The sequence below is a fragment of the Danio rerio genome, chromosome 12 (genome assembly GCF_052040795.2).
Source record: "Danio rerio strain M-AB ecotype USA chromosome 12, GRCz13ab, whole genome shotgun sequence".
NCBI classification, from domain to species: domain Eukaryota; kingdom Metazoa; phylum Chordata; class Actinopteri; order Cypriniformes; family Danionidae; genus Danio; species Danio rerio.
In genome coordinates, this window is record NC_141032.1 from 32,580,824 (window position 1) to 32,593,826 (window position 13,003).

The 13,003-nt window shown below is 35.2% G+C and overlaps 1 protein-coding gene and 2 long non-coding RNA genes across 21 annotated transcripts in view; 1 reads left to right on the forward strand and 2 right to left on the reverse strand.

Annotated features, from left to right (window-relative positions):
* LOC147834503 (uncharacterized) overlaps positions 1–13,003 on the reverse strand; it is a 755,156-nt gene that overhangs the window by 626,760 nt on the left and 115,393 nt on the right. The window lies entirely within an intron of this gene.
* The window catches only part of LOC108191726 (uncharacterized), a 99,880-nt gene that overhangs the window by 60,472 nt on the left and 26,405 nt on the right, over positions 1–13,003 (reverse strand). For 8 of the 11 annotated variants that reach the window (XR_015504264.1, XR_015504263.1, XR_015504255.1 and 5 more), the window contains one exon: positions 7,410–7,515. The exons of the other annotated variants lie outside the window; for them this stretch is intronic. This is a non-coding gene — a long non-coding RNA (uncharacterized LOC108191726). The remainder of the gene's footprint in view (positions 1–7,409; positions 7,516–13,003) is intronic. 11 annotated transcript variants of the gene reach the window in all.
* Positions 1–13,003, forward strand: part of afap1l2 (actin filament associated protein 1 like 2) — a 74,154-nt gene that overhangs the window by 31,229 nt on the left and 29,922 nt on the right. For 4 of the 9 annotated variants that reach the window (XM_087276497.1, XM_087276498.1, XM_087276501.1 and 1 more), the window contains exons 2-4: positions 947–1,075; positions 7,178–7,252; positions 10,246–10,325. In XM_087276497.1, coding sequence (XP_087132623.1) covers positions 947–1,075; positions 7,178–7,252; positions 10,246–10,325 — 284 coding nt within the window. Of the gene's footprint in view, positions 1–27; positions 1,076–7,177; positions 7,253–10,245; positions 10,326–13,003 lie in introns of all 9 variants that reach the window. The other 5 variants (XM_087276499.1, XM_087276500.1, XM_087276503.1 and 2 more) reach the window with 2 other exon arrangements.

Sequence of the window (13,003 nt, forward strand, 5' to 3'; positions counted from 1 at the left end):
GCAGTATTGCTTTAAAAAAAAATGCAGTATTCTTTTTTTAAAAAACTGTAGTAATTTTTTGCAAGGGCAATCTGGCTTTTGGCACAACGTGAGATGTGGACATTTTATTTTTATTTATTTGTATTTTAAAGTATGTGTTATGCTTTGTTTTGCTTTTTATTGTTAGCACTTTGGACAACTGTGTGATTTAAAGTGCATTATAAATAAAATTGAAATTGGAACTCACTTAATATATAAAACTGAACTGAACTAAACTGAATTTTAACTCTAAAAACTGGACTGACACAGTTTCAATTTACTAGAACTTTAATGTTAAGCTGCTTTGACACAATTTACATTGTAAAAGCGCTATAGTAATAAACATGAATTGAATTTATTGAAGTCAGAACTATTTTTGATTTTTTTTTTTTTTTTTTCCCAAATGATGTTTAACAGAGCAAAAAAGTTTTCACAGTATGTCTGATAATATTTTATCTTCTGTAGAAAGTCTTATTTTGGCTAGATTAAAAGCAGTTTTTTTTTAAACCATTTTAAGGTCAAAATTATTAGCCCCTTTCAGCTATACTTTTTTTTGATAGTCTATAGAACCATCGTTATACAATGACTTGCCTAATTACCCTAACCTGTCTAGTTAACCAAATTAACCTAGTTAAGCCTTCAAATGTCACTTTAAGCTGTATAGAAGTGTCTTGAAAAATATCTAATATTATATTATCAACTGTCATTACGGCAAAGATAAAAGAAATCAGATATTAGAAATGAGTTAATTAAACTATTATCTTTAGAAATGTGTTGAGAATATCGTCTCTCCTAAAAAAATAAACAGGGGGGTAACAATTCAGGGGGGATAATAATTCTGACTTCAACTGTATAGTAAGTACAGGAGATCTTGAGCACTGCTATGATGCTTTTCTTTATGCTAACTCTGTTATTTGTGTGTGTTTAGTGCTGGAGCAGCTGTTGGAGCAGCTGCAGAAGTTTCTGAAGATCCTGGATGTAGAGAAGCTGAGTGGAAATGCCAAAGTACAGAAGGGCCTTCTGATGGAGCTGCTGCAGTCCTACAAGTCCTCCAATGGTACATTATTAACAACACACTGCCTAAACTAATCATCTCACTATGCAGAAACCCATCTCTGCAGATCACTGGTGGTCCATGAAGGACTTTCAAGGCATAGTTCATGCCAAACTTTTCCTAACCATTTATTCACACTCAAGTGGTTTTCTGAATTTCTTTTATGAACACAAAACAGGATAATCTGAGGAATGTTTAAAAAAACAGCCATTGACATCCATTGTAGGAATAAATAAATACTATGGAAGTAAATGGCTGCTGGTTTCCAACATTCTTCACTATACCTTTATTTGTGTTCAAAAGAAGAAAGAAACTGGTTTTGAAACAGTTTTGTAACAAGTGGAGTATATCAAGGTTATTTTAGTGAAGAAAAACTAGAATAAATAAGAATAAAAGTACAGTACTGGTAAACAAAAAGAAAAGATTTTTGATAATTTAAATAAAAAGAAATCATAATAAATGAAAAACTAAAACTTAATTAATTTGAAAAACTAAAACTAAATAAAATATTAATAAGCAAAAATAATCTTCAAAATGAATATGGCTAAAATTCTAACCTGTGACTGTTTAGAGATACTTTTCTATAGACAATCAAGACATTCGTCAAGACCATGATTATATACAAAAAACATATTTTATATAAACATAAAACATGCTCTAACTGTTGTGCATTTGCCAAAAAAAGTCAGGCTCGTTAAACAATATATACATTCTTTAATATATAGAAGATGGTCTTAATTCTGCTTTTTTTTACTTTTATTCATTAAAGTTGCATTTGCATGATTTTGGATTCAGTGTGCAAACCATTACTTTATTTTTATTACTAAGTTTTGCACAAGAGTTAATGTAAGCTGTGCAAACACTAAACTTTGCTGTGGACACAGCAAACTACTATTAACATTTCAACTGAAACTACATATATTCAAACTAAATAAAAATGTGTTCACAAGATAAAAACTAAACTAACCCTAAAAAAAACAAAAACAATTTTTTTTGGATGAACAATCCCTTTATCAGATTTATCAACAGCTAGACTTGACAGAAAAGTTGTTTTGCCATTAAAAAACTACTATAAAGAGTATGAAAGGACAACTTTGTTTTAATTATTATTGTTTCTATTTGTGGCTGATCTTACACATTTGTATCATTGCTTTACAGATTGTTATGCCATTTTATAAATGATTTAGCAGAGTTGACCTGAATGTACTCAAAAAAAAAAAAGATCTTATGCAAATGTTAAGTTAACTTAGTAACGCAACACAAAAAAGATAAAAATTAGACTAACCCATTTCATGATAATTGAAGCTGAATGTATGATTCAGGTCTTTCAATGTCTTTAAAATATGAGTTTAATTTACCCAGTGTTTTCAATGGAATTTCTGCGCTAGCCTGTTGCTACTGATGGCGCTAGTGGTTATAACGATCTTTTATCTTGTTTTACGACTAAACAACTAAATGAATGCTTAAGTCTTTTTAACTGAATGTATTGTAATGACATTACAACATTGATGCTGTAAATACAACCCTGGGACATTAAAAACAATCACATTAAGCTTACACTAAAAGTTTATTGTTGGCTTTAAAACCCTAGCTGTGCAGAGCCCATTGATATTTTCAAGACAAAATATCACTAAATACACATACAAATATTAGTTGCATCCCAAATAGCACACTATTCACTATCCACTCAACCATATAGTGCATGAGTTTAGTGTCATCCCAAATGTAACACTAATGATTTACTATTATTTTACTAATGATTTTTACTAAACTAAATAGTTTTCCCAGTACTGGGTTACAGCTGGAAGGGCATCCAGTGTAAAACATACAGCGGAATAGTTGGCGGTTCATTCCACTGTGGCAAACTGTTCACTCAAGTCTCAAAAAAAATGTGCGCTCCGCCAGCCGAAATCATGCACCCACGCAGCCAAATCGAACCTCCGCAAACACAGCGATGACGTTACATTTGCTGCATGCACTCAAGCGAACTAGCGAACACCTCGAGTATAAACCAGGCTTTACACTCAAAAGTTGACTTTCGGAGCTTGTTCAAAGTATTTATTTTAAGTCAACACTAGCCTTAAGCTTTTTGGGGGACAACTTAATTGTTTTATGGTCAATCCATTTAAATTTGTAAAAGTTAACTCAATCGATGTGTGTTGTGACAGCATGAAGGAATTGTGTGGAGCCCAGCATTATTTACAGTAGAATAAAATAAAATAATTCAGTGTGAGTTCACTACTTATACTATAATATCTGATAGAACAGTGCACAGTTATGCGATTTGTGGCACACTTATTGTTAAAGATCCCTTAATTTGCAATATTTCTCAAAACTGTTTAAGAACAGCACTGTAAAAAATGCTGGGTTCCACACAATCAATTTGTGTAGTTTTCACTAATTTTAGTGGATTGAACATAAAAGATTAACTTGGCCCTTGAAAAAACTCAAGAATTGTGTTGTTTCCGCTCATTTTAAAGAAGTAGTTTGAACAAACAGCAAATATCATTTTTTGAGTGAATAAATAATATGCTTATCCACAATGCAAAATGCACCCAGCACTTCTAGAAACACCCGTTTATATTTCAGCAGGGCACTTACAAAGCGAAATATCCTTATGAGGCGCAACAGTCATGTGCACATTTATAGTTTCAGTGTTGTTTAGAGAATCTGCTCTGTTCTGTCTTATTAGGGAGCCCATAATTTTGGTCCAAGCAGTGCTTCTTTCTTCACACAAGCATGGCTGTAGGTTTTTCATGTTCTGCTCTCGGGCTTGAGCACTTCCTCCTCTGGCTCCAAACTGTATCATTTTCCAAGGCTGTTTTTATCCACCAGGGACACTTACTTCCTTTTAGTAGCAGCTTATAAATAGCTTTCATTTCCATCCTCCAAATCCCGATCTGTTTTCACTGTACTGTCGAAACATACTTTTTTTGCTTCATCACACGGTTTCCAAAAGTGCATCAAAGCTGTTACCTGCCATGTTCCTCACATCTCCCATCGTACCATCTCCTATTTACACTTGATTTAGATTATCTAACTTATTGCGAAGGTCCAAAAATTGCTATAAAACCATCTTATACAGGCTGGGACTAAATCTGGACTTTTATTATGATAGAATATGACCTCTCTATGCGTCCCACTGGCCTGTCTTTGATGTGTACAGAAGTAGGGCCTCTGGAGACCCTTTGGACCCTAACACAAAACTCTCACTGTTCTTCTCTATAGCAGAAAACTATTACGTTTGGTAACATAAGTGTGAGATGAAAGCGTATACAGATCTAAGAAATGTTAAATATGAGAAGGAGGGGGTGGAAAAGTCAAATAAGTGCTGGAAGGTCCAGGCGAGGTTACTTTAGTGGGACAGAGAAAGTATCTTTACTGTAGTAAGTTCACATACAAAATAGTGGTTTCAGACGTTGTTGGATATGTAGGTCATACTTGAATTGTATGACTTTGTTGCATAAATAAGTTCCTCAAATTCATACAGATGATCTTGCAGAGCATTCACAGATTTTTATATTCACTAAATAATGTTTTATTTACCAGCAGCTACCTCTGCTCTCACATGGTCGCCCACAGAAGCTAAGCAGGGCTGAGCCTGGTCAGTACCTAGATGGGAGACCACATGGGAAAGAGTTGCTGTCTGAAGTGGTGTTAGTTTCAGCAGAAGGGCGCTCAACCTGTGGTCTGTGTGGATCCTAACGCCCCGGTATAGTGAAGGGGACTCTATACTGCTCAGTGAGCTCCGTCTTTCAGATGAGACGTTAAACCGAGGTTGTTAATAATCCTAGGATGTCCTTTGAAAAGAGTAGGGTTTAACCCTGGCGTCTGGCTGAGATTAAGACCTTTTATTATGTTTGGCTAGCTAAAGTGATCTACTCCTGGGAGGGGGTAGAAATCAGGGGCCGTGGGATTTACTGTACTTCCAGAAGTAAGTTGAAAGTTGGACATGTAATTAGAGCTGTAAGGCTTAACTTTTCAATTTTAGGTGAAAAATTCAATCTGTTGGAGATGTCCATTAGATTAATAGTTACCGAAAAAGTCCACAGAGGAGGGGTGATCACCAGAATGGGGAAGTCCCCGAGTAAAATGAGAAAATATGATACACCGTGTTTTGGAATATGGAAAAACACTGTCTTTACACTGTTTTCATCTGTTTTTATAGTATTGTTTTTTATAATTGTGTCTTTTATACTTGTTTATGTAAAGCACCTTGAATTGCCACTGTCTATAAAATGTGTTATATAAATAAACTTGCCTTGCCTTGGCATCCTGGCCAAATTTGCCCACTGGGCTCTGTCCATCATAGGTTCCTAACTATCCCCATATCATAATTGGCTTCTTCACGCTGTATCTTCTCCACCATCAGTCGGTGTGTGGTGTGCGGTCTGGTGCAATATGGTTGCCGTCGCGTCACCCAGGTGTATGCTGGTGGTGGATGAGGAGATTTCCCCCAAAAATGTGTGTAAAGCGCTTTGAGTGTCCAAAAAAGTGCTATATAAATGTAAGGAATAATAATAATAATTATTATTATTATTATTATTGTATTTGATGTGCAATGTTTACATAAAATCAATCTCTGTGTAGTTATACTTCGTAATCTACTGTAGTCAGAAGTTTGTTTGATATTTCTTAAATATTACTATTTTTTTCAGAACATTCACAGAAAATGTAAACGTAAAATTTTTGTAATGTTAGCGAAATGATGGATTGTTTAATGTTTGCATAAAAATAAGACAAAATAAATTAATAAATGAATACAGGATGTTTTATGATAACTTGGTCAGCACTCATTTAAAAAAGGAGTTTGCTGTTTGTTTAAACTAATTATAGGTCAGTGTAGGTGTCAGTATAAGTGATCATAGGTCGAGGTGGACACCTATAACGTCCCACAAGGTTCTGGCACCTCTCCTGTTTGACCTTTATATGCTCCCACTGAGCCAAATAACTAGAAAGAACAAAATTTCCTACCACAGCTACGCTGATGACACTCAGATCTACCTAGCCCTACTGTTTAATGACTACAGCCCCATTAGCCACGTTTTCAAAAGCGAGAGGGCCAGGGCCAGTCATGTTTCCACTGTCAATTCCGGGGCCTGATCGGGCCAAAGCGGGGCTTTCTCGGGGCCAGCGGCCGGCCTTTTTTGGCCCGCCGAACACCTTTCGTTATGATGCCATGGTGTGCTTTATCTGGTGATTCTCACTGAAGTGGGCGGGTGTGTGACATTTGATTTGGGGGACATTCTGGGGGTGGGGTTTGTGTGACGCGCTGCAAACTACTAGCCCGACAATGGAAATGCGACATGATTTCGGCCTCACTACTTAACCTCCCAGGCCATTGGCCCTGCCCAGCCCAATAAAAGCGCTGGCTCGCACTGGCCCGACAGTTTTTTTTTTTTTTTTTTTTTAATAAAGGATCAAATAATTGAATTAATAACAATGCTAAATGTTATACCTAGGAAATCTTACTATTATTGTGCTGTGAATTTTAATGGTCAATAGTGACAGCATGAAAATAATTATTGGTTTGTCAATTTCAGTCACGTTTTTTTTTGTGTAAATTACAAATGTCTCCTGACAATTCATATCTATTTACATATCAGCTAATTGATGTTAACTTAGTATGAATTTGTTTAATTTCATTTGCATTTTATACAGGTGGGGTTACATTTGGATGTTATTTTTTTTAAATGACAAATTATGCATTTATCCATGAGTCTCATCCTACCAATTTTCTTGAAATTGCAATTTAACAACATACATCATCTCTTGAGACTTGCAATACATAAAAAAATATTCATTGGATTTACTAAACTGTTTTAAGGTGAGTGGTTTCAAACAACTTATATAGGCTAAATTTAAACAAACAAAAAAAGTCGAACATTACTCAATTGAATTTGTTTGTTTAAATTCAGCTCATATACTGTACCGTACATTGTTTGTAACCACTTACCTTGAAAAACTTTAGTAAATACAAAGAATCTTTTTTTTCAGTGTGTTGTTGAATTCTGTTTGCACAAGCTCAATGTACAGTAAAAAAAAAAAAACTTTTGTGCATATTAGTTCAAATGTCTAACCCACTCTTTATTCCCTGTTATTCAGCAGGTGGAGATGAAGAATACATCTACATGAACAAGGTCATTGTCACATGTCAAACCCAGGACAAAACAAACAGAGGTGAGCCTTAACCTTTACTTTCATTAACTTCTGCAGGTGTGAGGATGCAAACATGTCTTTCTCACATTGTTGACTGATGTATGTTTGTGCAGTGTGTGTGTGTGTGTGTCTGTCAGGTTTAGAGGGGTGACTGGCTGAAGTGTTAAACCCAACTCACCTCCCCCACTCTTCACCATTTCCTGTCTGTTTCTCAGTAACTTGTCTCCTCTTCTCGCTCTCTGCCAGACCCCCATCTGAGGCCAGGCCGCTTTGTTTAGATTTCACTGAAGAATGAGAGTAACAATAAAACCAGACTTAACATTCACATCGCAGCCGTCTGCACCAAAAAGTTGCATGCATGACTAAGTGACTAAACCAATAGCACCACGATAATAAACTCTTTTATATTACTTTAATATTTTTGGGGGTGGTTTTGCCTTTAAGTTGACAGGACAGTCTGATGACAAGAAGGAAAGTTGGAGAGAGAGTCGGGGGATGCGATCAGGATAGGTTCACGAGTTGGAACTCGAACTCTGGACACCTGCAGCTCTGTGCTATATGTCGGTGCATTAACCACTAGGTTATTGAGAAGACTAAACTCAGCATTGTGACTTTTTTATTTATGTAATTTGTCACACCATGATTTTATAATTTCCTGTCTGTGTTAATATTTTCACAACTGTCTGTCGTTGGGTTTATCAGTATTAAACTGCAGCACTCCAAAAAACTAAAATTTTATAACATCAAAAAAAAACATATTTGTAGAATTACATTTTTTTTAAAGATATATATTTTAAAGTCTTGATTTTAAAACTTAATATAAGAAAAATGGTTCTAAAGTTTCCACTTTAATTTCAAGAATAGTATTAGAGCAATATTTGTTGTCTATCTGTGCTGTTATGGCTTCTTAGTGAACCTCGGACTGTTGGCCACATTTTTGTCAATGATGATTTAAAGGGGTGGTCCAGAGTGTAATTTTAAGGCTTGGTTTTGTTTATGGGGTGCAAAGCAATGTGTGCTCATGTTCATTTGTAAAAAAAAATCACATTGTTTTTTGATCATATATCTTACTTCAATCATATACTGCAACTCAGCTAACATGAAAATGACTATTATATTCCCAGTTCCTCAGAAGGCTCGTCCCCATGAAGCTCTGATTGGTCAGCTAAAATAATGTGCTGGTTAACCGTATCAGTTTGAGCTTAAATCAGACATAAAATCAAAAGCACAAAGCTGAACCTCACGCCTGTTCTCTAAAATTTTAAAAAAGTGTCTTTCATATTTATTCAGGATATAAGCACATGTAAGTAATATAAAACGTTCACATTTCTTTAGCGAGTTTGTTATTTGAGATGTAGAACTCACTGAAGGCGGCTGCATAGAGAGACAATGTAGTGCTGCTGAAGATTGTGGCTGCTTACAGGGTTTTGACTGATCATTTGTAGCTACATTGTTAATGGTGCCAAACAGCATTTCTTGTTGTTTACATCCTTGTTTACAACCTTGCTACAAACTGTGCATGTAGTTAAATAATTTTAACAAATAAAAATATTTACAAGTTGTGACTCACAATCCACAGCTTGGTTTATTATGGTTGGAGCTGTTCCTTCTTTGAGGAGTTTTCCAGCACTGAACTGTGAGAGATTCTGGAAGCTGTCCTTTGTCAAATGCTAGCTTTATATATATTTTATAATTCTCTGAGACATAATTAAAATTAAGTTGTAAGCACTTCTCTCTTTGTGTCATGTCCTTTGGAAGACCAAATACAAAAGCAAAAGAGGCTCTGTGGAAATAGCAGCATTTAAATGGCATTTTAGCTTTCTTTGCTATAACATTACAGTGCCTCTGGCCACGCCCCTTCACTGTGCAGAGTGTATGAGCGGAATCTGAAGGCTTTATGACTTCATTACCCCAGATGTATTTTTTTGTAGTCCCCAAACTTCGTTCACTGTGGGCTTTGCTAAGCTAAAAAAAAAAGCCAATATCTGTCTTTGCATTGAACTTTGAGCTTATTACATTCAGACATGCTGTTTATGTTCACACAGCTACATTACACATCATAATTAAAGTTTCAAACATTATATCGTATTGGATATATTGTAGAGTATGTTGTTTGTTACTTCATTTAAAAACTCTCCAAACAAGCTCAATTTAAGGTTCACATTTTAAAATAAAAATTTTATTAGTTAATTTTAGTTCATGCATCTACTAACATTAACTAATAATGAGCAATACTTGTACAGCATTTATTAATTGTAGTTCATGCTTGTTGACATTAGGCAATGCACTAACATAGAGTTAGCATAAACAAACAATGAACAACTTTAATTCAATTGACTAATATTAACAAAGATGAATAAATACTGTAATAAATGTACTGTTCACTGTATGTTCATATTAGGAAATACATCAACTAATGTTAACTATTACAGCCTTATTGTGAAGTGTTACTAATTTAAGATTAACCAGTCTAGTATTAATGCATTCTTAATGAATGCATACGTTTTAATAATGTCACAAGTTTTACATCACAGTTTATTAAATGACTAGATTTTCAATAAAATATTCTAGCTGTAATGCGATTGTTACTAATTACTCATTATGCATTGCTTTTTTTTTTTTGCAATGAAACATTTACAGGGGCACATAGAGGCATGCAAGTGGTGAGAATGAATGTAAAGAAGCACTTGATAATGTCTTGACTCCTGGGTGACTCTTAGCCCTTGCTGTGCAGGTTTAGCTTTCGCCTTGCGTTCCTTAGGCAACCCAGATGTTACCGTTTGGAGAGGAAGTTGAAGGAATGTCTGATGGGAAGCCACTGAATATGGCCATCAGCTCTAAGAGACTGCTGCAGGCTATGTTAGCAGAGCCTAGACATTGGCTTATGTATACAGTGGCAGATGAACAGCAGAAGCATGACATTAGCTTGTTGCTTGCATAAACATCTTAAATGCTTCTAATTGGTGCTCATGATAACCCTTTTGTGCTTTCTTTGTATGATCTTTGTTCATCAGACCACAGACCTGAAGCCAATGGAGATCCCAGTAAACACATTTCTGTGAAGAACCCACCTGAGCCTCCTCCTCCCAGACCAGTGAGTTACTTTAGCATTGTTTTAACCTTATTTCAACGTTTACAGAATGTATTTACTTGCTTAGTATCTTAGAGATGCACAATCCCATCAGAGTGTTTAAAAAATGTCAAAACATTGTTTCAAATGTTATTATCATCATCATCAAGGACAAAAGGATATTACATCTTGACTGTATGACAAAATATACTAAAATAAATTACTTAATTGCCAAGAATGCTAGCCGTGAAATCGGGTCAGCAGTGTTTTCATTCTTAAAGTGAATATTTTGTTACATTGATAAAAATCTAAGTAAAATACAAAAATATTAAGTTGGTTGTTTTAAATTGCTAACAATTGTTCAATGGTTTATTCTACCAGTCAAAAATGTAACAGTTAACAAATATACACCTGTTACTGTTTTTTCTGAGGAAACTTAGATTGTTTCAGGTTTGTACCTCTATGATGAAACTGTTTTATAAACGATTTATTAAATCGGTTTTATCTTTCTGCATTGTAGCTTGGTATGGTAATCTGAGTCTGTCCAATAAGAACACGTTGAGTAGCCTAGTGAAGGTGGCAGGCAAGATCATCGGTTTTAACCAAACTGGTCCAATGGTAATTTACCGTAATTATTTTTTAACGAGAACTCGGGGTATCTCATGCACCTTGGATCACCCATTGTACTCTGTGTTTCAGCTGCTGCTATTAGGACGTCATTTTAAGTTCCAATTTGCAAGACAAATAGAACTTGAAATCGGTTCATAATGGTGGTCATTAGGTCATTAAATGAGTCTAGCAGGGAGGGAGATGTAAAGTTGGGCAATGTCGACCAATTTGGCATCGTACAGTGTCTTATGTGAAACATCGAGATGGACGATGGCATTGTCGTCATAGGTGGCAGTGAATTAATTATTCATCAATAATAATTAATTCAATCATTACAAATGAATTATTCGTATACAACCGTTTCAACTACCTGACCTGCATGGTCTTCATTTTACCCATAACCAAATCATAAATAAATAAAGATAAACTACACACAAATTACCACCTGTCAATCACTTTTTCTGTGGGACTCAGGCATGAATAGGCAGAGTGATCTGTGTTATAATGGGGTTGACAAACTTGGTTGGTAAAAAAGGTGCACAACCAACAAAAAACAACTAACAGTATCAATATCAAATAACAATATCTTTGCTATAATTACTAAGTACAAGCATGAAAGTGAAAGATTAAAGCAGCATACTGACACTGTGACACGTTACCTGATAGATTTAAAAGACCGAAGAGCCGTTAGATAGAGACAAGATTATTTAAATATCAGGTTTAACAACTATAGTAAGATGAAATACAGCGGTACATCCTTGATAAACTGTCCAACGTGCACTGCTCTCTGGGGTTTTGTGCTCAAAGCATCCGCTGACTGCTGGAGCTCAGATGCGCGCATACAGTGTGTGTGTGTGTGGTCACCTAATGTGCGTTTTCAGTGGTATAGTGTTAAAGAAGGGCCGTGTGTATTTTTCGAGGGCGGGTTGCTGCTGTGACAGGGATGGGGTGGAGGATCACAATGCCGGCTCAGCATCGTGATGTCTTTCGGCCATCGGCAATGGACAATAGCATCATCTACCGACCCAGTCCTAGGGAGATGCATCTAAAAAAAATTATGTATTGTATGTTGTGTGGTAATATTTTGGTAATATGTACATGGAACTTCAATTTCAATTTAATTTTCCTAAACAAAACAACAACATTTATAGAGCTTTCAGAAACTAGACAATTTTGTTGGTGGGACTAAAAAGAGGTTAATCATTAATTGTGGTCATAAAATCATAAGTCTGAGTTGATTGAATAGTCAAAAGCTCTTTGTACACTCTTAAAAAAATCTAATATTGCACAACACTAAAATAGTTGCACAAAATCAAAACAGATTCACTGTGTATAAAACAAGGGCACTACAATGAAGTGTAACTCTAGATTTTTCTTGCACTGAACATCTTTGTTCTATGTCATTGTAGTTTAGTTGAAATGGAAGCTTAGTGGTGTAAATACTCATTTAAAAAATGATCAATATGCTACAAATGTATAAATACATATCTAGCCTTATCTCATATTCAGTCACATTAACTACAGTTCAAACCACTGAAGCCCTTCTGGCCTTTATTGTCAGCCATTTAAAGTACAAGCATTGTGGCTATTACCGCATGTCTCTTAAATATATGTTTCTCACGCTCAAAAATGGATGCGAGTTTGTTTGTAATAGGGTTGTAACGGTATGAATTTTTCACGGTATGATAATCGTCTAAAACAATACCACGGTTTGACGGTTTCGCGGTATACGGTATGTTACTAATGTTACAAAATAATAGAACAGTGAAGCAAATTTGACTTTTTCCAAATAATATATTTTTTAGTTACTATAAACAACACCACTTACAATGAACAAATAAAAAAATAAGAAAATAATAAATAATGTGTCAAAGTCCAAATAAAGTCCAAATAAACATGGTGCAAATCCTCAGTAAAAAAATAGATATATTTACTATACTATAAATAGTTACATAACGAAACTAGATTCAATATGGAACATCCTTAGGTTTTATGTGCCAGCATGGATAATGTTGTCTATCGATATGGATTTGGATATGGTTGTCTGCAATGCAGACAAACAGCTGCACCTTCATTTGTGTCTTTTGAAAACA